General features: G+C 36.7%; 1 protein-coding gene across 1 annotated transcript; it reads right to left on the bottom strand.

Moving 5' to 3' along the window:
* Positions 1 to 6,265: 6,265 nt before the first annotated feature.
* Positions 6,266 to 7,623, bottom strand: LOC109219793 (inositol-tetrakisphosphate 1-kinase 1-like). Its single transcript, XM_019384265.1, has one exon. The coding sequence runs from the start codon at positions 7,479 to 7,481 to the stop codon at positions 6,432 to 6,434; it is 1,050 nt and encodes a 349-aa protein (XP_019239810.1). The 5' UTR covers positions 7,482 to 7,623; the 3' UTR covers positions 6,266 to 6,431.
* Positions 7,624 to 12,189: the final 4,566 nt, after the last annotated feature.

The following is a 12,189-nucleotide window of genomic DNA, read 5'->3' as shown; positions in this document are numbered from 1 at the left end:
TTCAAATATGCTATATTTGGAATAAAATCTGCTATTATTGGAATAATCAAAATATGGTAACATTTATATAAAAACTATTTTATAAGAGTCGTCGGTGTAAAAATCTCTCTTGATGAAATTAAGCCTCTAATCATGGCCCTATTACTCAACCTAGACTATATCTTTTGAATATACAAAGTGTGACGACCCAAAGGGTCATCACCGGATTTCTCTCTTTTTTCGTGCTTTCGAGGCCTTGAAAACCTCACCTTTAGTTGTCTCGATTTGCGTGCGCAGTCCGAGCGCGTAGCCGAAAAGATTATATGTTAAATTCTGTGAAAAATTTCAAAATGTGGCTTTAAAATGATTAAAGTTGACTTCGGTCAACATTTTTGGTAAACGGACCCGGACCCGTGATTTGACAGTCCCGGAGGGTCCGTAGAAAAAAATGGGACTCGGGCATGTGCCCGGAGTCGAAATCCGAGGTCTAGAACCCGAGGAAAAGAATTTTTCTGTGAAATTATTTTTCTGAAATTATTAAGGAAAATGGAAAAGAAAATTGATCAAAAGACTGTGGTATCGGGCTCGTATTTTGGTTCCGACGCCCGGTACAAGTCTTATATATGGGTTAAGCGCTTTCTGTGAAATTTGGTTGAAATCGGACGTCATTTGACGTGTTTCGGACCTAAACATCTAAAATTTGAAGTTTATGAAGTTAGAATGAAAATGATGATTTTGAGGTTTGATTCCTTGTTTATGATGTTATTTTAGCGATTTGATCGCTCGGTTAAGTTCGTAGGATGTTGTTGGGTTAGCGTGTGTGATGGGTTAGGAGCCCCGAGGGCTCGGGAGTGATCCGGAGGTGGTTCGGGGTGGTTTTGCACTTAGAAATATAGCAGGTTTTCTTCAGCTGTTGCAGGCCAGATTTGTTCTTCGCGTTCGCGATCGGCCTTACGCGATCGCGATGCTGGCCAGGTCCCCTTCTTCGCGTTCGCTGACTGATTCCCGCGTTCGCGTAGCTTCAGTTCCTCCCTCACCGCGTTCGCGAGTCACTCCACGTGTTCGCGTAGAGCATTTCCCAGGACCCCCCCCCCCAGTCTTTCTCTTCGCGTTCGCAGCCTCCTCATCGCGAACGCGATGATCAGTCGAATTAACCCTTCGCGAACGCGGCCCCTTTCCCGCGAACGCGAAGGGCATTTTTGCCCAGCGATTTTTAAAGTCTAAAAACAGAATAGTTACGGGATTTCTTCACTTTTTCTCACGAGCTCCCTTCTCCTTCAAGCCTTAGGACCCCATTGAAGCCTCCCTTCTTCAAGGTCACTTGGATAAGTAATTCCCCACCTAATTCCTTCGTTTTTCTTCATTAATTAGTGAATTCCTAGGCCTAAAAACATGAAATCAAAGTAGAAATTAGGGGTTTTGGGTAGAGTTAGTGTTTTGAGAATTTTGGGTGATTCAACCTCAATTTGGGGTCGAATCTTAAAACAAATTGCATATTTGAACTCGTGGGGTTATGGGTGACTAGGTTTTGGTCCGAGCCTCGTGTTTGGACCATGTGGGCCCGGTGTCGAATTTTGGTATTTATGGAAGAATGCTAGGAAATTCATATCTAGGCTATGGGATGTTGCCATTGAGTCTTTATTGATATTATTGAATTAATTATGCCTAGATATCATTATTTCGGAGTCGGATTGTAGAGGAAAGGCGGTATTTGAGGATTGATTGCTATTCTTTGGACCGAGGTAAGTGTTTGATCTAACTTTGGCTTGAGAGAATACGATTAGAGTGTTATTATTTGCTAATTGCTAAATGAGTCGAGTACGGTGTATAGGCATGGTGACGAGTATCTATGCACCGGTGTCTAGCATGACCGTGGGTCCTTGTTTGTACTTGTTCTGATATTGTAGGGACTCTTCCATGTTAATTGATAAATACTATACAATGTGAAGAGTATGAGCATTGAATTGTGAACTACAAATCCTTTGGAGCGTTGGCTCGAACAATAAAAGATTATTGGGTAAGAAATGAAGGAAATAGAAGGAAATATGATTAATCCCTCGCCGAGATGGTTTGAGTATATTGATTATCTCCCTTGCCGGGATGTGAAAGTATTGATGTTGCTCCCTTGCCGGGATTTAGCTGTTAATTGTGTAATTCCCTTGCCGGGACATTTCTTATTATTTGTTTATCCCCTCGCCCCGTTTGGTTGTGATTACTGTTTGGGTGAGGAAGAGTGATAATGCACGAAGGGTCATTCCGTCCCATGCTTTGATTATATTTGCACGAAGGGTCATTCTGTGTCATGTTTTGATTATATTTGCACGAAGGGTCATTCTGTGCCATGTATTGATTATATTTGCACGAAGGGTCATTCCGTGCCATGTTTTGATTATATTTGCACGAAGGGTCATTCCGTGCCATGATTTGAGAGTATGAGAGGGAAAGCACGAAGGTTGATGCCGTGCACTTTACTTGATTACTTTTGGTGAGGATGAGAGTAAAAGCACGAAGGTTGATGTCGTGCAACTGTTAAATTTTCCTGCTCTCATTAATTATTGTTATTGCACGGTTTCTTGCTTAAATTGCTGACTTTATATCCGGACTGTACTTCCCCCATAGTATGCTCCCCTCTCTCCTAACTGTTTAATTTCTGTATGCTTTCCTTTTATTGCATATATATGTATTGAACTGCACAGGTTGGTTTGGTAGTCCTGTCTAGCCTCGTCACTACTTCGCCGGGGTTAGGCCAGGCACTTACCAGCACATGGGGTCGGTTGTGCTGATGCTACACTTCTGTGCTCTTTGCACAGATCATGGTACCGGAGCAGCTTTTGGACCACAGCAGTAGGATATTGATCGGGAGCTGACTTCAGTCCAGGGACTTACGAGGTAGCCTAGCTGGCGTTCGCAGGCCGGAGTCCCTTTCTATGTTTTCAGTTTGTTTTCATTGTACCGAGACAGACACTTATGTATTTCTATTCAGACTTGTTTGTAGCACTCTTTAGTAGTTCGTGAGATAGCGATACCAGTCTTGGGTAGAGAAATGCTAAACTTCCGCATTTTGGGTTTTCAGTTATCTATGTTTTAAAGACTTCCGCTTTAATTTAAATGACTCGTTATTTTTATATTGTTCTTGTTGAGGTGAAATCAGGGAATGTTTAAAAGTTTGGCTTGCCTAGCTCCGATAGTAGGCGCCATCACGACTCCCGATGGTGGGAAATCCGGGTCGTGACAAGTTGGTATCAGAGCTCTAGGTTACATAGGTCTCGCTACTCACAGACAAACTTGGTAGAGTCTGAGGGATCGGTACGGAGACGTCTGTATTTATCCCCCAGAGGCTACGGAGTTAGGAAAAATTTAACTTTTGTTCTTTCTTGTCGTGCGATTCTGTTTCTCAAATACTGATTGTCCTTCTACTCTGTTCTTTCGCAGATGGCGAGAACACGTGCTTCCTCTTCTACCGCGCANATAATTAAGTACCATATTAAAGTCTTCTATATGAGTACTTATTTTAAAATAAGTGCTTAAATATAATAAATTATGCTAAATTCTTATTTACAATAATAAAGAACCTAATATACATTGAATAAAGTATGAGCTTAACAAGTCAAGAAGTTACGCAGTGATGCCATAAGTAAGTGTACACATAATCTATTTTTTTTTTCATTTTAATCTTTGTTATTCGAGAATTAATAAAATTTTCAATTATATGCACTTACTAACTGTGACGACCCAAAGGGTCATCACCGGATTTCTCTTTTTCTGTGCTTCCGAAGCCTTGAAAAGTTCACCTTTAGTTGCCTTGATTTGCATGCACAGTCCGGGCGCGTAGCCGGAAAGATTATATGTTAAACTCTATGAGAAATTTCAAAATGTGGCTTTAAAATGATTAAAGTTGACTTCGGTCAACATTTTTGGTAAACGGATCCGGACCCGGACCCGTGAATTGACGGTCCCGGAGGGTCCGTAGAAAAATATGGGACTCGGGCATGTGCCCGGAGTCGAAATCCGAGGTCTAGCACCCGAGGAAAAGAATTTTTCTGTGAAATTATTTTTCTGGAATTATTAAGGAAAATAGAAATAAAAATTAATTAAAAGACTGTGGTATCGGGCTCGTATTTTTGTTCCGACGCCCGGGACAAGTCTTATATATGGGTTAAGTGCTTTTCTGTGAAATTTGGTTGAAATAGGACGTCATATGACGTGTTTCGGACCTAAACATCTAAAATTTGAAGTTTATGATGTTAGAATGAAAAATGATGATTTTGTGGTTTGATTCCTCGTTTATGATGTTATTTTAGCGATTTGATCACTCGGTTAAGTTCGTAGGATGTTGTTGGATTAGCGTGTGTGATAGGTTAGGAGCCCCAAGGGCTCGGGAGTGATCTGGAGGTGGTTCGGGGTGGTTTTGCACTTAGAAATATAGTAGGTTTTCTTCAGCTGTTGCAGGCCAGATTTGCCATTGAGTCTTTATTGATATTATTGAATTAATTATGCCTAGATATCATTGTTTCGGAGTCGGATTGTAGAGGAAAGGCGGTATTTGAGGATTGATTGCTATTCTTTGGACCGAGGTAAGTGTTTGATCTAACTTTGGCTTGAGAGAATAGGATTAGAGTGTTATTATTTGCTAATTGCTAAATGAATCGAGTACGCTGTATAGGCATGGTGACGAGTATCTATACACCGGTGTCTAGCATGACCGTGGGTCCTTGTTTGTACTTGTTCTGATATTGTTGGGACTCTTCCGTGTTAATTGATAAATCCTATGTAATGTGAAGAGTATGAGCATTGAATTGTGAATTGTAAATCCTTTGGAGCGTTGGCTCGAACAATAAAAGAGTATTGGGTAAGAAATGAAGGAAATAGAAGGAAATATGATTAATCCCTTGCCGGGATGGTTTGAGTATATTGATTATCTCCCTTGCCGGGATGTTAAAGTATTGTTGTTACTCCCTTGCCGGGATTTAGCTGTTAATTGTGTAATTCCCTTGCCGGGACATTTCTTATTATTTGTTTATCCCCTCGCCCCATTTGGTTGTGATTACTGTTTGGGTGAGGAAGAGTGATAATGCACGAAGGGTCATTCCGTGCCATGCTTTGATTATATTTGCACGAAGGGTCATTCTGTGCCATGTTTTGATTATATTTGCACGAAGGGTCATTCCGTGCCATGTTTTGATTATATTTGCACGAAGGGTCATTCCGTGTCATGATTTGAGAGTATGAGAGGGAAAGCACGAAGTTGATGTCGTGCACTTTACTTGATTACTTTTGGTGAGGATGAGAGTAAAAGCACGAAGGTTGATGCCGTGCAACTGTTAAATTTTCCTGCTCTCATTAATTATTGTTATTGCACGATTTCTTGCTTAAATTGCTGACTTTATATCCGGACTGTACTTCCCCCATAGTATGCTCCCCTCCCTCCTAATTGTTTAATTTCTGTATTCTTTCCTTTTATTGCATATATATGTATTGAACTGCACAGGTTGGTTTGGTAGTCCTGTCTAGCCTCGTCACTACTTCGCCGGGGTTAGGCCAGGCACTTACTAGCACATGGGGTCGGTTGTGCTGATGCTACACTTCTGTGCTCTTGCACAGATCACGGTACCGGAGTAGCTTTTGGACCACAGCAGTAGGATATTGATCGGGGGCTGACTTCAGTCCAGGGACTTACGAGGTAGCCTAGCTGGCGTTCGCAGGCCGGAGTCCCTTTCTATGTTTTCAGTTTGTTTTCATTGTACCGAGACAGACACTTATGTATTTCTATTCTGACTTGTTTGTAGCACTCTTTAGTAGTTCGTGAGATAGCGATATCAGTCTTGGGTAGAGAAATGCTAAACTTCCGCATTTTGGGTTTTCAGTTATCTATGTTTTAATGACTTCCGCTTTAATTTAAATGACTCGTTATTTTTATATTGTTCTTGTTGAGGTGAAATCAGGGAATGTTTAAAAGGTTTGGCTTGCCTAGCTGCGTTAGTAGGCGCCATCACGGCTCTCGATGGTGGGAAATCCGGGTCGTGACACAAAGATGCAATCGCATTAATTCTGTGATTCAGAGTTTAATTTTAGTTAACATAGGGTCTGTAAAACAAGAAATTCCATTAAATGGGATCTTTATACAATTAGCCAGCCCAATTCATTGTTTATTTTTCTTAGTACATAGATTATGAACTAATTATACACCTATTGTATCTGTCAACTATTTTTAGTTTAAGCGATTAGATGAGTGGCTATTAATTAGGCTAATTTTTCGTGATAAAGTACCACACAAAACAACTAATCCTCCACCAACTCATTCTCAAGCAATTTTATTGAAATTAGGCTCTTCAATCCACATATTTGCCCACCATACATTACATGCAAGTCCAATATAATGAAATAAAAACAGTAAAAGCCCTATATCTCAATCGGTACTTTATTCTAAATTATTGACCAAATATGTAGAACAACTAGGAGATATTGTGACCATTATTAGAATCTGTCTCATGAGTCTTATTCTGACCATTAGAATCTGCCTCATGAATCTTATTCTCCTTCTCGAAATTACCAGTCTCTCTTCTTCGCTTCTCTTGTGCAAGATCAAAAAAACAAGGAGTCAACATAGTTTCATATTCAGGCACTTTAGCATAACCAGGAAAGTAATTAATATCAATAATAAGATATCGATTTCCAACTCTATTATCTCTTATCATATCATAGTTAAATAGATGCAGATTCATATCAGTCCTCAGCTGATTAGAAACTTCATTTATGAACCCCATAGGAGGCATCTCAGCCGCTTCCATCATTTTTGTAACACTCTCATCATTGTGTTCTTGATCAGCAAAATAAGATATCATAGAAAAAGGAATTAAACTCTCTGAATTTTCCATTTTCTCCTCTGTTATATCAGGCAACGACTTCCTTTTAACACATTTCACGTGATCACCTGCTACGTAAACCTTAAAAATAACTCCCCCGTGGTTCACGAATTCCTGTAACACAATTGGTGGTTTAATTCCGTTTAATCCGTCTTTGTTTAAGACTAAATACATCTGATGAGCGTCAGCTGTTGCATTTGCGAGCATCGCTTTTGCAATTATGGGAAACTTCAACCCTTCACGAGTGACAACGTCTAGTAGGGATTCAGAATCGTTTGAATTAACGAAAGCTTGTAGGGGTATACCAAGATTCTCCATTTTCAATTGACTGACTACGTCGAGCATGGAAACTCGATTGTGTAACTTCTCAATGGATTCAATCGGGTCGACGATTATGGAAGTTGGGTTTTTGAGGGAGAATTCTTCTAACTGTTTCTTCCATTCAGAGTCGTAGAGTTTGTGAAAGACAGAATCAAACGGACCTTGTTCGACCAATGGTTTATCAAGATCGATAGGAATGAGATCAACGCCTTGTTCTTTGGCATGAATGAGGAGAGAATCTTGGATAAAACTACTGAGACTTCTAGGTGCAAGAGCGTAACCAATTCGAAATCTCTCTCCAGTTACTGATTCAGACATGTCTGCACAAAGAGGAAGAAACAGAAATGGTGAAACGAGATAAAAGTTTTATTTAAGGAGAGGATTTTAGAGATTGAAGTTTAGTGAGTGTGGAGTATGGTATTGGTATTAGGAGTGTATTTATGGACATGCAGAGGAAGGATAATATAGCAATAAGAAATGGAGTGGTTAGCTTTGTTAAAAGTAACAGAATAGCCTGACAAACACCTTTACTTATTCGGCTTTGACATCCCGGTCCCCTTACTTTATATAGTTTCAATCAGGCACTTGCACTTGTTTAAAACATTAATTTTAAACACCTCGGATACGTGTGTTGTTCACTCGCGCTGATATAAATGACACATCATATCCACCTCAGATAAATTTATGCCATGTCATTATTTGTTTTTACAAAAAATACTTTTTAATAAAAATATCAAATCCATCCTTTTCTTCTCAAAAAAACCCAAACCTTCCTACTCTCTCTCCACCATTTTATCTCTGCCTCTTTCACCCGCCACCGCCACTACAACTCACCGCCACCCTTCCTTTTCCATCTGAAAACACAATTAAACTCATTTCATTCTTTTTTCCTAATTTTTCTCCATTACTACAATCCATTCAACTAGCCATGGTGTTCTTGCCGCCACCATCGCCGGCAACCAGTTCAAAACCACCACTACTCTCCTCTTCTCTTCAAATTTATGTCATCCTTTCAAAACCCAAACAACAAATGAATTTAAAAAAAAAATTTATGCTTAAATTTTCTTTCAAGCAAAACACCCAAGAAGCAGCACCCAAAAATTGAAAAAGAAAGAGAAGAATGTTTCACTCAGTATTTCCTACCCAAAATTTCTTATTGGCCCCTTCAGCTATAGCCATTTTTTTTTTTATAAAACTAACAAAATCCAGGTTCGTCATCGTCTTCAGCAGTCGATGACGACCCAATTTTGGCCTGGAGCGCTATTTTCAAGCTTCACTGTCTCATAATTCTCTGGCGTCTTCATCGGCTTCTTCCGTTATTTTGAGAAAACAAAATTAAACAACTTTGTTCCTTGACTAGCTGCTCTGTTAAGCTCTATCAATTCGGTCTTGTCATGTGTTATGCTACTAATTTTTTGTCATAGCTCCAGTTGATTGCTAAAATTGGAGGAGAAATAATGTAATGGTGTTTGGAAAGCTCTGGCTGAGAAACAAAATTTAATCTTAGAGGCTGTGGAGCCGTGCCAATTTCAATGGCGGTCTTTAGGGATTTGGGGGTAAGAAGCGGATGGGATAGAGAGCGGCGAGATAATGGCTAGCGTTGTTTTTCTTTTTTTTATTTTTCTCTTTTATTATTTTCTAATCAAATTTTGTACAGTTACTCGCTTTTAGGAGCGTGCAATCACTTATTTTGTTTGACTCAGCAAAACAAAGGCCACGTAAGCTTGGTCAATGGTCAGAGGGATTTAAAATTAATGTTTTATACAAGTGCAAGTGCCTGATTGAAACTATGCGGAGTAGCGGGACCGGGATGTCAAACCCGAATAAGTAAAAGTATCTGCCAGGCTATTCTGCCCTTTAAAAAAATTTATTGGCTAGTAGCAGAAGCAGTTTTACTGCTTTTGGGAAGAAGCAGAAAATCCTAACTTCTCCCAACTTCTCCCAAGAAGCAGAAGCAGAAGTAGAAAATTAATTTATTCAAGACAAAACTATCTTTACCATAAATTTATATTTTCCAACTATGCCTCATTGATTTAAGGATTTTTTTTTCATTTTTGTTTTTAGTTTTTACCATTCTTTTAAATTTAAAGATATCGTATACATGAATCATATTGTAACTTTCCAAATTCTTTATTGACTTTTCTTGTTTTTGATTTTTTTTCTTTGTATAATGTCTTGTAACTTTCCAAATCTTCTTCTTCTTTTTCCACCCTAAAGCAAATTATCTACATCCCTCTTTGGATTATCAATTCTCTTCTTACAAGTAAGCATTTATAATTTCTTCTCTTAAAGGCTATTAATTCCCGAATTTTTAAAATAGTTATCAAATCTAATTTGTGAAAATTACCTATAAATAGATAATAAATTTATAATTGCATCGGATAATCTATATATTATTAAAAGAAGAAAAAGCCTCCACATTAAGCCAAGTGGCAGCCTCACAATAAGCCACTTGGCAATTTAGGACAAAGTTAGTTAGCTTAGGTAATAATTATTTTTTTGGAATTTAAATTTAAAAAAAAATAAATTTTGCATTATTTGTTAGTATTAAAAAAATAGTTACTCTTTTTGAATTTGAATTTAAACATACTTAACTAAATTTTTTTACGAAAACAATAATTTTTTATATATTTAAAACTATTTCTATTATATTTTATTCTCAATGCCATCTTTCAAGTTTGACACTTAGAATCATCTTGTTACAGCTACCATAGCTATATAAAATTTCATCTGACGACATTCTTCTACCGATAAGAAATTCAACTATTATGCAAGTGAAGACACTACTGCAGAGAGCTAGAGATTGAGGAAGAAGATTGGTCTTCTTATATTCCTTTAGAAATGCAAGGCAAGTCTTCTGCTAATATGAAGGCGTCGCGTGATAGAATTAGAGATGAAATTATCGAGAAATGTTATCATATGTGAGCGACTTTACTTATTATTTCATGGTGGATTACCAATATATAGTAATTGGTGGAACAGACTTCTAATTTATACTGAATGATGTATTTTGATTATTCAAATCGTCATGTAAACAATAAGTAATTATACTTGATAATATTATATGATTTGGTATAACAATATATGTTATATTGATTTAAACTTTTAATATGTGTATCTACTTTATATTTTAATTTTTAATTAAATAAAACAAAAAATAATAAAAGTCAATTACAATAAATATTAAAGTTTATTTTTCTCTTTAAAATAATTATAAGACTTTGATACTATCATTTTTGGTAATTTGACACTTAAAAATACTTTTAGAAAGATCGGCCAAACACAATTTGTTTACCAAGTGTTGCAAAAAGTACTTCTTAAATGAATTGGCCAAACACAAACTGTTTTTTTTCATAAGTGTTTTTTTTCAAAAATACTTTTGGATAAAGCACTTATGAAAAAAGTATTTTTCAAAATAAGCAATTTTTGACATCTTGACAAACGGGCTCTAAGTGGGAATTAAAAGCAGAAAACGACATGCATGGCAATAGAAAATGGACGTAACTTTGTTTGAAGTGTAATAAACGAATTAATAGGCAAAAAGACAACATGCATAGCAATAGAAAATAGCTACCGATTGTTATTTGGAATAATAATTAGGTAGTTACGTTTAAGTGTAATTAAGTGCGAATAAGAAAAAGAAAAGATGGCAATAGAAATAAAATAAATTTAGCTTTTGTTTAAAGCAAAAGTGCGAATAAGCATATTACAACATAGCAATAGTAGAAAATAGATGTAGCTTTTTATTTTTAAAATATAAATAGGAATAAGAAGAGGAACAACATGCAATATTTAATAAATGGTTTTGTTAAAGTGTACCTTGAGAGTATCAAAAGGGTGAGAATTCACGTGGAGCTGCTCTAGGAATTCCTAATAGAGAAGATTTGGGAATCCCCACTTTATTTTCTCTATGTTTTAAATTGTATTTGGCCGTCCTTTACTTTGAAACTTTGCAACGATGCATGCAATAGATGAATAGAGTGAAGGAAAAAATACGAGGCATGCAATAGAAATAGAAAGCTTTTTAAAATAAAAAGTAAATATAACTGTAAAAATAAGTAAATGTGCGAGAATATGCCCACGCGGTGGAAGGATGCGCTGGATTTTCCAGTGTTAGGTTTTCTCAGCCTGCGTCAAATTTAGTCTAATTGTAATTCGTTCAACATGTGATATGTCAATTTTAGTGCAACTCGTTCAACATATGATATGTCAATTTCAGCATACTTCAAATTAATCCATCTTAAGTTTGAGTTAAATTGACCCTATCAAACTGTTCTAGCAAATAGTATTTGATTATTTAAAAAAAAAAAATAAACAACCAAATAAAAAATAATACTCCATTCAGTTAAGTTACACTGTGTTTGGATCATTGTTCCCCATCGTTTTATATTGTATTGTATTGTATTGTATTGTATTGTACTGTACTGTATTGTATCGTTTTGCTGGATACAACGTTTGGATAGACTGTATCATTTGTTGTTGTTAAATAACATCTTTATTGTTTGGTTTGACTGTACTGTACAGTACTGCTAAGTTTACTAAAATATCCTCAATTATTTTAAACAAGATATACATATAAAAAAACAAATGTAAGAACATACTAAAACAGGCATTCATGTGAATAACATTCTCCATTTTGTTTTCACATCCCCATTACTAATTCCTATAGATCTCCCTTGTTGTTGTAATTAATTCTCATTTTTTTTTTAATATAGGTAAACCTTTAGATGAACTCAATCCACACAATTCAACAGATAGAAAAGTAACTCCATGGAAATCTGAAAATGAGGAAAAGATAAAGAAAAAGATGATATTGTTCCATATCTCAAAGAAACTAAATAATTCCAAACAGAAAATCCACATGAAGTGGAATAATGCGAACTCCATTTCTAACTCGGTTATCCACAGTCAATCTCTCTTGATTGCCCCATCAAAACAGAGTAGACAACGGACCTTGATTTTCTAACCTTTAATGTGGTAAATAATCCATAACTTAAAGTGCATAATATAATAAAAATTTATAGCA

This window comes from Nicotiana attenuata, unplaced genomic scaffold (genome assembly GCF_001879085.1).
Source record: "Nicotiana attenuata strain UT unplaced genomic scaffold, NIATTr2, whole genome shotgun sequence".
NCBI lineage: Eukaryota > Viridiplantae > Streptophyta > Magnoliopsida > Solanales > Solanaceae > Nicotiana > Nicotiana attenuata.
Note: the sequence above shows the minus strand (reverse complement) of the source record. Positions and strands in the feature narration are given on the sequence as shown.